Source organism: Sminthopsis crassicaudata, chromosome 3 (genome assembly GCF_048593235.1).
Source record: "Sminthopsis crassicaudata isolate SCR6 chromosome 3, ASM4859323v1, whole genome shotgun sequence".
Classification (NCBI taxonomy): Eukaryota; Metazoa; Chordata; class Mammalia; order Dasyuromorphia; family Dasyuridae; genus Sminthopsis; species Sminthopsis crassicaudata.
In genome coordinates this window covers 605,662,658-605,678,680 of record NC_133619.1, presented here as the reverse complement: position 1 = coordinate 605,678,680, position 16,023 = coordinate 605,662,658, and the positions used below count along the sequence as shown (strand labels likewise).

The window sequence follows — 16,023 nt, the reverse complement described above, 5'->3', positions numbered from 1 at the left end:
CCCTATTTCCACTTTACTGAGAGCTCCCTATTATTATCATTATCACTTCACTCTATCTTTGATTAGATTAATATTAAGACGTTGCCATGTTGTTCGGGTGCTCAGAAGTCTCTGTTGCTTCCTGTTGCCTGTCGTGGGGGTCACCTGTTAGGATTACTAAGTGAGAACTCGGGTTGTCTGGACAATTACAAGGTGAGAACTCAGGTTGACTTGATAGAGGGGGCAAGCTCATTGGCTGGGGTGGTTCTTCCCAGAAGCCCTTGCATTATCCCACGCCCATTCTCTGGGAGAATAAAAGAGAGGACTCTCAGAGAAAGAAGAAGACTCTCTGCATTACATCAGGCCTGACGGGGCTCTCTGCAGGAAGGGAAGTCACTTCTAAGGACAAGAGTTAACAGCAACTGCCTGGAGACAACGGTTCTCTACAGGAAGAAGAATCTGTCGGAGAGATTTGAGTAAAAGACACAGCAGATCTCTTCCCAGAGAGCGATCCAGCAGCTTCTGGAGACGACAGCTCGCTACAGTCACCCACTCATTCTTGTTGCTCCCCTCTCTGCCCCAGACAAACCGGACCCCCCTCGGGATGTGCCAGTGCTTTCTCAGCTCTTTCCTCAGCCTCCAGTGCTCCTCCTCCTCCCTGTTGCCCTCCCGGATTCCTCCCTGCCTCAGCGTCAGGCTGACCCTCTCAGTCCCCCAAAGTCGGTAACGTTCTACCCCCTCTGATCAGACGTGTGCCTGCCCCATGTGGACTTTCCTTATCAGACTTCCAAGTTCTGGGAGTGCCCGGGCTTAGCTGAATTTGTTTTCTCTTGGCCTAACACAGCGGGCATTGAAAGAAATGCTTGTGGGGAGTTACATTGTTGAGGAAACCACAGAGATGCCACTTGCAGTTTGTGTCTCTTGGGGCTTGCAGCAGGGGAGTACTGTGGGTTTGGCTCGAGTCTCTTGGTTTCTGGGATGGGCTGGTGGCTGACGTGGCTCCTGCCCTGCCCCTGGGGACATGTGCAAGGGGGCAGCGTTTGGGTAGACCCTAGCATTTTGTCCAGGGAGACTTTGGGTCACAATTGTCCCAGAGGGGTTTCTCTGTTCTCTCTGAGGGGGAAGAAAAGAGGGTCCTTAGAACACAAAATATCCAAGCTGGGAGAAATCTTAGGGCTCAGATTGTCAAAGCTGGGAGGATTTAGGACACATTGTCAGTGAAGGGATCTGAGAGTGTCATAGCTGAGAAGAGTCTTGGGATTTGAAATGACAGAGCTGAGGAGTTAAGATGCATCATGCAGATGAAAGGGACATTAGAAAATAGAAGATTACAGCTGGAAGGAGGGGAAATTTAAAACAGTGTCAGAATTAGGAGGGGCCCCAGAACATGAAATGCCAGAGCTGGGCTTTGGGACTTCCCCTTCTTATTCATTACATCCCTAGAAATTTGGTTTGAGAATGTTAGAATAGATTTCTAAGGTCCTTCCCGGCTCGGACTTTTGGGTTCCAGTGTCCCTCCTGCCTCTGACGTTCATTGTCCTAAGGGCCGTCCCACACTCATATTTTGTGGCCCTCTCGGCTTGGGCATTCCTGGCTAGCTTTTTGGATAGGTAGGGGCAGGGGCCTATGGCCCATATGTAACCCATTGTCCCTGTCAGTTATTTTTCTGAAAGTTCTGTCAGAATATAGCACATAGAATGTCAGCCAGAAAAGAATTTAGAACATAGACTTCCAGAGCATGGAAGGACATCAGAATTGAGGGGGAAGATAATAGAGGTGGAAGGAAGGGAAGCCTTATAACACAAATGGCTGGGGGGGGGCATTAGAACCCAGAAGGTCAGAGCTGGAAGAGCCCTTAGAACCTAGGAGGTCAGAGCTAGGAGAGCCCTTAGAACCCAGGAGGTCAGAGCTGGGAGAACCCTTAGAACACAGGATGTCAAAGCTGGGAGGGCCCTTAGAACCCAGGAGGTCAGATCTGGGAGAACCCTTAGAACACAGGATGTCAGAGCTGGGAGGGATCTTAGAGACACCCTAGCTCCTTTTGCAGACCTGGAGCCTTCAGGCCCAGAGAGAAAAAAGGACAGGTCATATAGATAGTTTGGTCTAGAACTCTTTGTGTCATTCTTGCTTTCCACCTCCTTGCCTTCTTGTTCCCCAGAGAATTTTAATAGAGCCATAAATATTTTATAATTTTCTTCCCCTTGGGCTTGATTGGGGAGCTGTTTGTAGTTCCTAGCTTCCTTGGTCTTGAACCTTTGGGGTTCTCTGGGTTGGGAGAGAATGGAAGGAGAGGGAGGTAGTTCTCTTCTTGAAGTGAGGGAAGTTCCCTTCTATTAAACCGTCTCTTGAGGGGAGTTTTTGGTGCCATCCTTGCCAGCCCCACTGGTTCCCTGGACATCAGCCCAGATTCCCCACCTGAGGAGCCTTCCCTTTGCTGGAGTTCAGGAGTGACAGGTTGGTAGTATGGACCTTCCAGAGGATGGCATCATTAGCCCTGTGGAAGGTGAGCCAGAAGGGGGGAGAGAAAAGAGGGTCCCAGGGATCCCAGCTCTAAAAGGGACCTCAGGTGTTTTCTAGCCCAACCCCTGCATTTTACAGATGAGCAGACTGAGAGGAGTGACCTGCGGGCAGTGAGATTGGCAGAGTGAGAGGCCTCGAGCTGCAAGACAGAGCTGGCCTTCCCCTTTGCCTGGGCACACTGACCTGCCAGGTGGACTAGAATATGCCGTTTTGATGTGCCCTTTAATAGCAGCCATTACCTAACACTCACTTATCTCATTTTCTTTTCCCGGTGCCCCAGACCAGGTGACATTATTCCCACTGGACACATGGCTCTTTGCTCGGGGTTAGAGGCACTAATTTCCCTACAGCCTCTCAGGGCTCCCATCCCTGGGCTTTTTTTCCTTACTCATTGCATCTCTAGGAATTGGGTTTGAGAACATCAGAATAGCTAAGTCCCTCCTGGTTTGGATGTTGCGGGTTTCAGTGTCCCTCCGGGATCAGATGGTTGTGGTCCTAAGGGCCGTCGCTCGCTCACATTTTGTGTTCTCAGGCCCTCTCACTCGGATGTTCTGGGCTAGCTTCTTGGCTAGACAGGGACCGGATCCAGTGCCTGTGGTCCCTGTGGGACCCACTGTCCTCGTCTGTCGCCTTTCTGAGAGAGAGTGATGGCCTCTCATGGATGCTACTCGCCCTCCCAGGGCCCCGTGTGGAGGCCTGACTCCAGTCCCTGTGGGCTCAGACGATAATGAGAATGGACAGATCTCATTAACATCTGCTTGTGTACCAACTTGAGGCAACAAGTTAGACGGAACATATGGTCTGTCCTCATTTAGCTCTGGTAGCAGGTCATCTGTAAAATGGCGGAGCTAAAATAGCGCCATCACTGCTGACAAATGTCTCTAAAAATAGGCCCAGCTGGAAGGGGGCTGGAAAGCAAAGAGGAGTTTTTCTGAGGGTTGGGATTGGGCCTGGTGCTTTCTAGGTGGTTTGAGGCTCACCCTCTTTTATTTTTAGTTTTTAAAGCCTTTTATTTTCAAAAACACATAATTTTCAACATTCACCCCTGCAAAATCTTGTGTTCCAAATATTTTCCCTCCCTTCCCCCAGGTGGCAAGTAATCCAATATATGTTAAACATGTTCAGTTCTTCTATACATATTTATGCAGTTATCTTGCTGCACAAGAAAAGTCAGATCAAACAGGAAAAAAATGAGAAAAAAAACAACCTAACAACAACAAAATACTACCTTGTGGCCCACACTCAGTTCCTATAGTCCTCTCTCTCTGGATGCAGATGCTCTCTCCATCACAAGATCATTGGAATTGGTCCAAATCACCTCATTGCTGAAGAGACCACGTCCATCAGAATTGATCATCATTTAATCTTGTTGCTGTGTATAATGATCTCTTCTCAACCTTCCTCTTGAAAGAGCCCCGCCTTGGATGTGGAATCATGATATTGCCAGATGGACCAGCCATTCAGAACCTGGGCTTAGGGGAGAATGAAGGAAGTTAGGGGCTCTAATTTACATTTGGTGTCATTGATACAGTGTCCATTGAGCTCCTCTGGGTGCTCTTCCTGAGTCTTTGACAATAGAGTAAGGCTGACATTGTTTTGGCGGAACCTTTAGAACAGAATCCAGCCTGAAGTGGAGAAGTGAGAGGCTTCCTGAGGCAGGGAGAGCACGTTCTCTGGACACTTAGTGCTTGTGTGTCCTTGGGAAGCAATCTACTGGCCTCTCTGGGCCTCAGTTTCCACATCTGTGAAATGAAAGAATTGGATTAGGTGGTCTTGAAGGGCCCTTTTAGCCCTGTGATGTTATTCTGACTTAAGGTCTAAACCTTGAAAAAGGGATGGGACTGGAGTCGGTGGAAGACTAGTGGGAGATTACTATGGGGAAAGGGAGGAAGAGAAAGCAAAGAGGAAAGAGGAAGAAGGCTTGTGTTGGGCCTCAGACGTCCTCTGAGGAGGCTTCTCGTTAGAAATCTGTGATCCGATGTGTATCCTCTACAACCGATGACCTTTGCAGAATTAGAATTTTGGGTCCTAGGGTTTTATGTATCTAAGAATCTTAGAACAGGAAGGGCCCTTAGGACCTGGGATGTCAGAGTTGGGAGGGCCCTTAGAACCCAGGAGGTCAGACCTAAGAAGGAATTTAGACCACAGAATGTCAGGGCTTGTGTGGGGGAAGCAGTTAAAACAAAGAAAGTGGGAACTGAGAATAGAGAATACATAATCTGTCTTTTGGCCTTTAAAGATCCAGAATTCCATCGGGATAGTAAAGTGACATACTGACATAGATTACAGCCCCTTCTGTGCTTAGTTGATGGCCAGTCTCTGTTACTGCGATTGGTCATTCTGTTGGCAAACTGGTGATAAATGAGTCCCTTGAGGCTGCACCTCGAGTAACAGGTGATGGGGAGTCCCTCATGGAGCTTGAATCTGAAGCCTTTTGACCTTGAGTTCTTGAGTAGGAGCCCCCACTTTTCTTTCCTGTGTCTTTCCTGGCACTGTGTGATCCTCAGAGTGTTAGGGAGCCATTGGTACTCTTTGAAGTGAAGGGGTTCCATGGCCAGAGCTTAGGAGTGTTGTAGACCAGTCAGAAGGTGCAGTGCAGTAGCAGCAGTCTGGGTGGGAGGTGATGAGCCTTTAGCTAGTCTTGTGGCTGCTGGGATAGAGAGAAGGAGCTGGGGGAGAGCTGTTGTCAAGGCAGAAATGGCCAGCTTTGGTCATGGTTGTGCGTTGTATTTGGAGGTGAGGAGTGGAGATTGACATTGACGTTGTCAGCCTGTGTACCTGGGGTAGGGGTGGCCCCCTTTACAGTAAAAGGAAAGTTTGTACGTAAGAATGGGGGAGATTAAATAATGACATCCTGTTTGCCCTGCTGCATTTGAAAGCTACAGTTCAGATATCTGGGAGGTAGTTGGAGATCCATAACTGTAACTTAGGAGAGAGACCCAGGCTGGCTTTATAGATCTGAGAGCATAAGGGAACCCATGGGTGTTGATAAGATTACTAGTGAGATGATAGAGATCAAAAAGAGGTGGGGACCCAGGTCAGAGCCCTAGAAGGGGAGGGGCTCTCACAATCAGAAGGCTTGGAAAGACTAGACTGGTTATATGGCAGCCCAAATTGCTGAGTTTGAGGAAATTCAGTTGGACTCACTATAAAGGAGGGTTTTAACTATTTTAACTGACTGGAAGTAGACCAGGCTGCCTTAAGAAGGGGTAGGTTCTTCTCCCTAAATTCTCTGGCCTAGGCTGGGGTGCACTCCTCTGGCTGTGAGAGACTGGTATCACTGATTGGACTAGATGGCCTGAGGATCTCTCCCAGATGAGATTCTGTGACTCCTTCCCCACTGCAGAGGCAGACATTGCAGCTGGTTACCCTGGGCAGGTGGGATTGTGAATGGTGGGGACGGGTTCTAGGACACCCCCCCTCATTCCGGGAAGGCTTCTTTGAGAGGAGGCGTTTCAGATTTGGGAAAGAGGGAGTCTGGCCACTTGGGGAGGAACTTGGCTTTGCTGAGTGCCAAGCATCCCCAAGTCAGGGGGAGACAAATGTTTTGAGACTGAGGAGGTCATTGGGCGACCTTGGCAAGTGCTTATTGCCATGGATTGGAGGGAGCAGAAACTACATTGGACAGGGTCCAGGAGAGGGTTGGGAGCTCAGTGTATGTTCTAAAGGAAGGAGAGGAGTCAGTGGGACTGCAGGGAGCACAGCCCAAGGTAGTGCAGGCCTGAAGTCCTAGGATCCGAATGTTTGCGGAGATGAAAGGCGAGTGAGAGGGACTGTTACAGGAGTCCTTGGGGAGTTGGTCCTTGGAAGGAAATTGCCGCTTTTGCTTGTAGTTGAGAGAGGAAGAGAATCATAGTTGTGGAACTGGACCGGACCTCCGAGGCTGTCTTCTCCAGCCCCCCACTTAAACATGAGGCTTTCATCGGAACTCTTCTGGATTGTAGGGCTGACTGGCAGGCTTTCCTATCTATTTAAAACATTAACACTTTTTCAACTAACAAATTGTGTTTCCTCCCAGCTTCCCTCTGTGACACACAAGCAGAGTCAGGCAAACTAAGTCCCCAGGTTGGCGGTGTCCTTCGTCACGAGTCCCTTGGCTCTCTGGTAAGAGGGGCAGGCGTGGTTCTGGGCCACGCTGAGAGCCACTTTCTGGGCCACATTGGTGCTAGTGGGGTTCAGGGCCAGCCTGGCGGCAGGGAACCCCACACTAGCTTTGGGGGAGATCCCTTTTCTCCTGTAAGATGGAGTAGCCAGGCATCCATGAAGACCCCTCCTGATTCTGACATCCAGGTTCCTTTGAGAACAGGGAGAGAATCAAAGAAGGCAGGGGCAGAAAATCCTCCCTCCTCCCAAGGTTAAGTCCACTTCTCTCCCGGGGGAGAGTGAGACAGCTGAAGCTGCAGAGTCTTCTTGTGGAGCCTTCGGAGGGTTAATTCAATGTAAATACCATGGCCTGTTGTGGCTTGTGGTTAGCAGAGCCCACATGGCCTGCCTGAGACTTGCTGGAGCCCTGTCTTGGGACTTCCTTCCTGCCAGCCCCCAGGGAGGCAGCTCAGGGGACGCTGCTCCAGGTCAGCATTGGCGTGAGAACCCCAGAACCAAAATCAGACTCATCGTTCTTCAGTGGGCCCTTGGACTCCTGCAGGCTCCCTGCTGGGAAAGGGAGTTCTGTAGCACCAGGACTGGGCCAGCCAACTAGGGTGCAGGACACACCGAGCTCATCCTCACAGAAGTGCATTCTTTTGTGCTTTTAAAAAATATAGGCTTTATTGCTTAATTTTTAAATAAGTAGTGAAATAAGTGACAGCTTTGGGTAGAGCTGGGTTCCTGCCTCTGACACTTATCCCTCTGTGACTTTGGGGAATTCACATAGCCCCTCACGGGCCTCAAGTTTGCTCATCTATTAAGTGAAAGAGCGGGACTCGATGGCCTCTAATGACCCTTCCAGGAACTGATTCTCTGAACCTTCGCTCTAAAGCTGCGAGCCTGCAAAACCGATTTCACTACCCAGAGAGCTGTTTAAGAAAGAATAGAATGGAGGGAAAAAGGCAGAATGGCAAAACTGAAAGTGTCGCCAGAGTCTAGCTGTAGAGGCAGTGTTGGCTCACAGTCTCCTGCCTCTGTAGGAGAAGAGAGAGGCTCACTTCTAATGACATATCTGTTATTTTAATTACTTGTTTTTGTTCTTTACATTTACATCATTGTAGTCATTGTGTGTGTTCCTTACTTTACTTTGTATCTGTTCATGTGAACCTCCCCACACCATTCTCTGTCCAGAATTATTTCCAGGCTTTTGCTGTTTTGTTTTTTAATTTTATTTTTCCAGTTACATGTAAAGGTAGTTTTTTTTTTCTTTTGATTTTTAATTTTGTCTTTCATTTGTTATATGTAAATTACATTTTAATTGCCCAAAAGGGTTATAATTAAATCTCAGTAGCTTCTCTACCCTTAACTATCCTTGAACCCTCATGATGAAGAGTTACATGAATTTAAAATCTTTTCCCAAATTGACATGTTTAGTCAATAAAATTACTCAAAAAAGATAGTTTTCAACCTCCATATTTGTAAGACTTTAAAGTTCCAAATTGTTCTCCTACCCTTACCTTCTCCCTTCCCAAGCAAGCAATCCGATATAAGTTAAACATGTCCAATCCTTTAAACTAATTTCATATTTGTCATATTGTACAAGAAAAATCAGACCAAAAGGGAAAAAAACAAAAGAAAGAAAAAGCTTACAATCAAAAAAAGGTGAAAATACTATGTTTTGATCCACATTCAGTCTCCATAGTTCTGTCTCCAGATGTAACTGGTACTTTGTATCACAAATTTATTGGACTTGCCTTGAATCACCACATTGCTGAGAAGAGCCAAGTCTCTCACAGTTGATCATCTTATAATTTTACTCTTACAGTGCACAATGTTCTGGATCTGCTCACTTCACTCAGCATCAGTTCCTGTAAGTCTCTCCAGGCCTCTCTGAAATTATCCTGCTGATCACTTCTTATAGATCAATAATATTCCATTGCACATATATGCCATAACTTATTCAGCCATTCCCTAGATGATGGGCATCCTCTCGGTTTCCAGGTCTTTCAGGCCTTTGCTTTTCTGCAAAGCGCTGCTGGGGATATTTTGTTGTTTTGGGGGGCCTTTGTGACTTAAGCCTCAAATCTGACAGTGGATTTCTCCCTCTTCTCCTCTCTGCCTTCCCAGTGAGGTCAGTGGGGCAGTAGGGTCCCCTGTTTATAGAAGAGTGTGTGTGGCTGAAGTCCGAGCTAGGAAGAGCACAAGGCGAGACTCCTCCCCATGCTTCCCAAGACCCTGTCTATTTTCTCCATTGGAGCCAAACTCCAGAAATGCAAGCGGGGAGCCCTGTCCCACGTCTGGCTATATTTAGTTGCATCCCCTCCCATCCAGGGATTCCCTCAGAACCTCTGGCCTGGGTCACCATTAACCCCGAGTCTCAAACCTCCCAAGCTGTTTAGCCTAATCTCTATCAGAGCAGGAATTCCTCCTTTATCATCCCTTGGTGGAAATTCTTCCTCAGCTCTGCTTGGAGATATCCATCAAAGGGGGAACCCACCACTTCCGGAGGCCGCCCATCCCACTTTTGGATAGCTCTGATTGTCAGGATGTTTTTCCTTAACTGCCCACTCTTAAATCTTCCTCTTTGTGACTTCCCCTCATTGTTCCTTGCTCTGCTCTTTGGGGAAAGACTCACCAATGGGATCCTTCCTCCTGGGCAGAGGCCTCAGACACTTGCAGACAGAGATTCTGCTCTCTTAATTTAGCTTGTAGAAACCCTGCACGATCCCGGTCCCATTCTCACACTCTGATCTAGCCCAGCTGGCCTTCTCTCTGCTCCTTACACAGGACACTCCTTTCCCATTGCCATGAATGTGCCTGCCCTGCCTTTTCTCCCTTCCTCTGCCTTCAAGAAACAGCCAAGCACTGCCTGCAAGGAGCTTTTTTCTGATTCCCCCAGTGCTGGGGGGGGGTGAGGGGCTGCCTTCTCTCCCTGATGCCAGCCCGCGGTTAGCTCCTTGTGTCTGTTTTGTTTTTAGGCCGTCTGGATTTCTGTGCGGACTCCTTGTCGCCCTCGTTAATTATGCTGTAAATTCTCTGCAAGTAGAGATTGTGATTTTTGTTCACATGTAACATGCGCCTAATAAATGTGTTGATTGATTGGTTCTCCAGGTCAGGTGTCTTCACTGCCTTTGACTGATTGTCCTATAATGTGGTCTTCCCATCTCCTCCTTGTTTGCTTTGGACCCATTCCAGGTTGTTAATTATCTGCCCAAAATGTAATACTCAGAATGGAACAGGTGTTTTTGTGGTGGTCAGTGGGAGGTTGGTGCACTCTGCACAGTGCGTGGAACGTAATAGGGTTTTATCAATGCCCGTTTTCTGTCTGACCAGATGGTCCCAGTAGGTCTGACACTGGACAGTGGAGCTCTCGCCTCCTTGCTATTGGGGAGTTCTGGGGTCTGTGCTGGGGCTGGGCGGACTCCGGCTGCTCCCCCTGGGCAGGCTGCCTCCTGGGGGACCCAAACCCTAGCTGATTGGGACTCTCCTGCCGGGTGACCCGCAGGCTGCCCTCTGCCTCAGGCCCCCGACCGGCCTGTTCTTCCCCCATGTGCTGCTTCTTGGCCTCCAACCCAGCCTCCAACATGGAGGGGGGGAGGGAATGCAAACTTCCTGTGTGCTGGGTCCAGAGCGTTCCTCCTCCTTCCTGCTGGGACCCTCTGGGCCTTTACATCCTGCTCTCTGATCGTTCCATTCAGACATAGCGGATGAAAGGTGGGCGTCTAGCCCCAGCTCAGAGGAGTTCACCAGCAGGGACTCCCTGCCCAGTCAGCCCTTTCCGAATGCTCTGTTTGTCAGGAGGTCGTTCCTTATGTGGAGGGGCAGCGGGTTCAGTGGGAAGCATGTTGGGAGTGGCTCGGAAGACTTGGGTTTGAGCCCCCCGGTGTGAGTGGCCGCTGTGGGATCTTGGGCAGGACCTGGAGGAGCCTTGCTTTACCCATTTGTCAAGTAGTGGATATTGGTAGTTAGACTCAGGAGCTCACAAAGGCTGCAGAAATGAGGGCCACTCTTATGTTGGGCTCAGTTTTCCTCATAAATATTGTTTATTTCTTCAGGACTGGGATTCATCGAAAGCAGAGTGGATGGTCTAGGAGTGTGTGTCCGTCTCCGTCCTTATAAAAGGATGGCGCTCACCCTGGACTTGAAGTCAGGAAGAGCTGATTCATAGGAGCTTTATGATTTGCCTCAGTTTACTCATCTGTAAAATGGGAATGATAACAATAGTTCCCACCTCCCAGGGTTGTTGTGAGGATAAAATGATTTAATATAATATAGGGTGATCCAACGAGAATCGAGCACTTTTCAAAATTTATTTTTCAGGAACTGTTATGTGTGAACATTAGTCAAAAGCGATTTGTAACAGACCTGTCTGGAAGAAAGGTGAGGAAATGTCAGGGAGGAACTCAGCAGTTTGGTGCTTTCAGTACGCTCACTGAGGACCTGGCTGCTGAGTAGCCCAGTTTGGAAAGGGTTCACTTTGAGTCACCCTGGATAGGTGAAGTATTTTGCAAACCTGAAAGTGCGACACAAAGTCTAATTGTTGTTGTGGTTGTTTATTGTTAGTATTCTCTCTCCTTCCTCTTTGCTTCCTAAGTGTTGTTCCCACCATGGTCACTGCTCCCCCACCCCCGGTCTTCCCTGGGGTGCCCGGTGGAATCCTTATTATCCTTGATCACCCCAAATTTGACTCCTAATACGATCCAGCTAATTAGCTAATCCAGCCCCCAGCTCTCCCTGGATCAGTAGGGGTCTGGCTGCTGGGGTCCCTGCGGAGTTCTATCATTGTCCCTCCATCTAGTTGGAAGAAGTAAAGCTTCCCCCTCCTCCTGTGACCACCTTCCCTCCTCTCTGGCTCCCCCTGACCTCCTTGTCAGTTCCTGCGCTCCCACTTTCCCAAGAAGTGCTCCCTCGGCGAGGGCCTACATGAGGAGGTGCCTGGCTCTGGGTGCTGTCGGCGGGCTCGTGGTCTCTTTGTCCTCCGGCCCTGCTGCTTCCTGGGGCGTTCTGGGAGAGACCTCTGGGCGGCTCATAGGGCCACGGGCAATCATGTTCACTTTGTTCCCCATCCTTTCTGCTCCTCCCCCAGAGTTGCCTGAGAACTGGACAGACACACGGGAGACCCTGCTGGAGGGGATGCTGTTCAACCTCAAGTACCTGGGGATGACCCTGGTGGAGCAGCCCAAAGGGGAGGAGCTCTCGGCGGCGGCAGTGAAGCGCATCGTAGCCACGGTGAGTGCCAGGACCCGTGGCTTCTCCTGCCCTGACCCCGAAGCTGAGGAGAGAAGAGAGAACTAATGCTCGGGCTGGGATCGGGTCTTGTCCTGCCCTGGGCCCGGCTGTGGGCTGCCTCTGTCCATGGGGAGAGGGGCAGAATGGCCCAAAGGAGGAGGCCTGGCTTGGGAGCTGGGGCTGCCGCTGAGGCCTGGAAATGTGTAACACAGACAGACCACTCCCTGGGCCTGGCTCCCTCCTCTGTCCGGTGGGGGTGGAATCAGATGCCACTTTCAGCTCCAACACTTGGGGCCTGTGGCCCGGCTCTGAGAGAGCATTGTTCTGAAAGCCATGGGGAGACAGGCGGCGGCAGCTCCCGCTGGTGTCGGGGGCACGGGACTAGAGTGTCAGAGGCCAGACCGTGGGGGTGACTCCCCGTGGGCTCTGGCTCTGCTCTCTATCCTCCCCATGTGTGCCCGGGTGAGAAGAGCAGCCCTGGGCCTGGAGTTCTGGGGCACAAGGGTCCCGATGGTGCAGGGCTGGGGCTCAGCTGTGGGCATGCCCCCAGGGGACAGGGCTGGGGCTCCTGCATGGCCACCGCAGGTTGGGGTGCCCTTCCTGGTGCCCCTTTTTTTGTTTTCACTTTTCAAAGAACCTCTTTCAAGGCTGTGCCCTGGGGTTCCCCAGCCTTGGGGCCTTAGGACAAAGAGGGGCAGGGAATCCTGGTGCTGGAGGGGAGGCCTGGTGCTGCAGAGGCGCCCCCGAGGGCCTTCCTTCTGAAGCAGCTCCTCTCCCCCACCCCACCCCCTCAGAGCCAAAGCGGAGGGCCAGAAGGTGAGGAGGAGCATGGGCAGCAGGTCCGCCATCGGCGGTTCTTTGCTGCCCTCAGCATCTTCCCTTCCCCAGTCGTCTCTTTCAGCCTAGAGTTGTCAGAAGTCAGAGCTGGGAGGGGTCAGGACCCCTGAGGAAGGAACCAGGGCAGTCAGGGCCCAGCCCTCAAGCACGGGGACCTTGCTGGGCCGGGCTTAGCCAACCTTGTCCTCTTCTCTCCCTAAGGCCAAAGCTAGTGGGAAGAAGCTCCGAAAAGTGACGCTCCAAGTCTCCCCGAGGGGCATCATTTTACATGACAGCGGGACCAATGAGCTGATTGAGAATGTTTCCATCTACAGGTAGGGCCCGCTCCCAGGGGCTGCAAGTGTGGAGGAAGGGGTTGGGGGCAAGGAGGGGCAGGACATCATTGACCTAGAACTGGAAGGGAGCTGCCGAGGCCTTTCCGTCCAGTTCCCCATCGTAGAGGTGTGCTAGCCTCCTAGGTCAGAGAGCGAATGACCTGCCAGGAGACCAGACCCTCACATTCAAAAGCGTTCCTCTGAGAAGAGCTTCAAGGCTTCCCCAGACCATCCAAGCAACAGGGAATACTTTCACCAACAAAAGCAGTGACCAATGATGTAGTGAAGCAATATAACCTAATCTAGAGATTTAACAGATTAGCACAGAAAAGAGCCCAGGTTTGGGGGCCAGAGGGTCTGGCTTCAGATTCTGCCCTTGTGTAGCAATACTTAGAAAACCATTTTATTGAAATATATTATCAAAAAAATTTTTAATCACTTTTTTCTTTTTTTTTCTTCTGTTTTTTTCTCATGATTTTTCTCTTTTATTCTGATTTTTCTCTCCCAACATAATTCATAAAAATTATGAAAAAATTAATGTATATGTTTAATCAGAAAAAAAGGTGTAAAAAATTTAAAATACCCAAAAAAACCCCAAGTTTATTGAACCCCAGGTTAAGAAATTTTGGAACAGATGATCTCTGAGATGACTTCCTATCTTTTGAGCTTTGTAGAAGCTTCTTTGAAGGCAGGGAATGCTTTGTTACCGGGGCCTAGAACATAGGGGAGACAGCCTGGCCCAGAGAAGTAGGGGCCCCAATAGCAGCGCCCCCCCAGGTCTCCCCCTGCCATTGCCCTCCCCCAGGGCTGTCTCTGTGGGTGAGGGGCTCCCTGGTGCCAAGACACCTGATGCCCTTTGACCGGTCTGGGCTCTGGGAACTTGCTTTTCTGAACATTTGGGTCATTGTGCTTCACTGTCATTGGTTCTCTCTGTAGTTCTCTGTAGTAGCAGTGGGCTTGTTTTTATGCCTCTGAATACATTCTCTTGAGAAGGTGTCTGTGAGCACAGCACGAAGGAGTCCTCTGCTGGGGGTCTCTCAGTCATGTGACTGGTGGCCAAGCTGCCAGTGATGAGCCTCTGAATGGAGTTAGGCTGGCCCTGGGATAGGAGCCAGATCGTGGCCCTGCAGGCATGGGGGCCGGAGCCTGGTCCTGCAATGGGGGTCGGAGTCTGGCCCTGTGATGGGAGCCAGAGCCTGGCCTTGTGATGGGAGCCAGAGCCTGGCCCTGCAGGGATGGGGGCCGGAGCCTGGCCCGGCTGGGCTAGCCCAGAGCAGGGTCATGGGGGCAGCAGAGACGGGCTCTGGCCAAGTCTCTTTCCCAAGTCTGTCTGTGCCACAGGCTCCCTCAGGAAGAGCCTTGTTCTGCCTCCAGCTCGGACTGTGTGTGTGTGTCTGTGCGCACATGTGTGGCCGTGTGTGCCTGTGGTGTGCTCTGGCCTAGCCTGGGCTGCTTCTGTCACAACTGCGGCCGCAGGCCCCGTGGGTGTGGACCCCTTTGGGGGGAACCAGGCGCACAGCGAACCCCTTGGTGTTTTGGGCCCTGGTCGGTGAGCACAGTTCTTGGGCTCTGGGGTTGCCGCCTTTGGGATTCTGGGGCTGGGCATTGAATGCCAGGGGAGGCCTGAGCAGAGTGCTCTGGGCCATCCGTCTTCCTCACAGCGCCCATCAGCCCAGGAGGAGGCCCTGGGAGACTTTCCTGAGAGCTCCGTCCCTGGCTGTCCCTTTCTGGGCTGTGGCCCGAGGAAGGCCAGGCGATCTTCTGGCAGTGGGGCTGATCTGGGCCTGAACCACAGAATATCCCTCAGCTGTAAGATGGAAGGACTTTAGCTGGGTAGTACTCCCCAGGCTGACTGGTTCAGCCCCTTTGTGTTACAGATGAGGGAACTGAGGCCCAGCCAAGGGATGGGGAAGTGACTTAGGCAGGTCTTGGCCAGCAGGGCCTCCACCCAACTGCCCTCTCTGCTGACCCGTTGGAACTGCCTAGCAGCGCTCTGCTGATGAGTGGTGGGGGTCCTTTCCCTGCTGCTCCTCCCTTTGGGGCTGTTGTCATTACCCCCTTGGAGACCGTATGGGGGAGGGTAAGAGGGTTCTCTCCTCAGAGAACACTCGGGCCTGGTGTGCCCCTGGGATGAGGACTAGAACCCTGGGAGGTAACGGAGCAGCCAGGGCCCTGACAGCAGAAGGTGGTGGATTTGGAGGCAGAAGGGATCTGGGCTCGGAACCACCTCTGCTACTTCCTCTTCCTTAGGTGACCGTGACTCAGGTGCATCCTGTGTCTGGCTCTTGATTTCCTTAGGCATTTGGGCCTCCCAGCCTTCCCCTTCCCCTCCCCCCCTGCCATCTTCTCCCAGGCCTAGAGCCGAGATTCTGGGAAGGAGTGGTCTCTGCTGCATCTCCCGCTTCTGGCCGTCCTCCCCTGCACGGGGCGATGAGCCTTGCACCACCTGCTTGCAGGGGCGCTGGGAGGATGTGGTGACTGGTCTGACTAAAGCTGATGCTGGTCTAAAAGCCTCTTCTTGTTCACTTCTGTGACTCACCAATGATCCCATTTGGGGTTTTCTTGGTAGAGACACTAGAGGGGTTTGTTAGTCGGGATGGAATCCTTGAGACCTGGAGGACAATTCTTATGTGACGAGACGGGAGGGCAAGAAGGGACAGGGGCTAAGCAGGGTGAGCCCGAGCACGGCTACTCTGGGGGAGGAAGCAGAGGGCAGGTGGGAATAACTGCTCTGCTCTGTCAGCCTCCTCTCTCACAACACACGCACACATGCTCAAGCACAGGGGATTGGAGAGAAAACTTCCTCGGGTCTTTTTTTTTTTTGGCCAGTAACTTGGTGTGTAAACTTCAACAAGCCTCTTTCCCCCTGTGGTTCTCTTGGCTTATTCATCTGAGAATGAAAAATTGGTGTCCCTCCCATTCCTGATATCCCATGTTCTAAGATTCCTCCCAGCTCTGACCTCCTGGGTTCTAAGGGCCCTCCCAGCTCTGACCTCCCGGGTTCTAAGGGCCCTCCCACCTCTGACCTCTTGGGTTCTAAGATTCCTTCCAGCTCTGA

The 16,023-nt window shown here is 51.2% G+C and overlaps 1 protein-coding gene across 3 annotated transcripts in view; it reads left to right on the top strand.

Moving 5' to 3' along the window:
* Positions 1–16,023, top strand: part of LDLRAP1 (low density lipoprotein receptor adaptor protein 1) — a 42,981-nt gene that overhangs the window by 8,267 nt on the left and 18,691 nt on the right. For all 3 annotated transcript variants that reach the window (XM_074305796.1, XM_074305794.1, XM_074305795.1), the window contains exons 2-3: positions 11,672–11,814; positions 12,853–12,965. In XM_074305796.1, coding sequence (XP_074161897.1) covers positions 11,719–11,814; positions 12,853–12,965 — 209 coding nt within the window. In that variant the 5' untranslated portion in view covers positions 11,672–11,718. The remainder of the gene's footprint in view (positions 1–11,671; positions 11,815–12,852; positions 12,966–16,023) is intronic.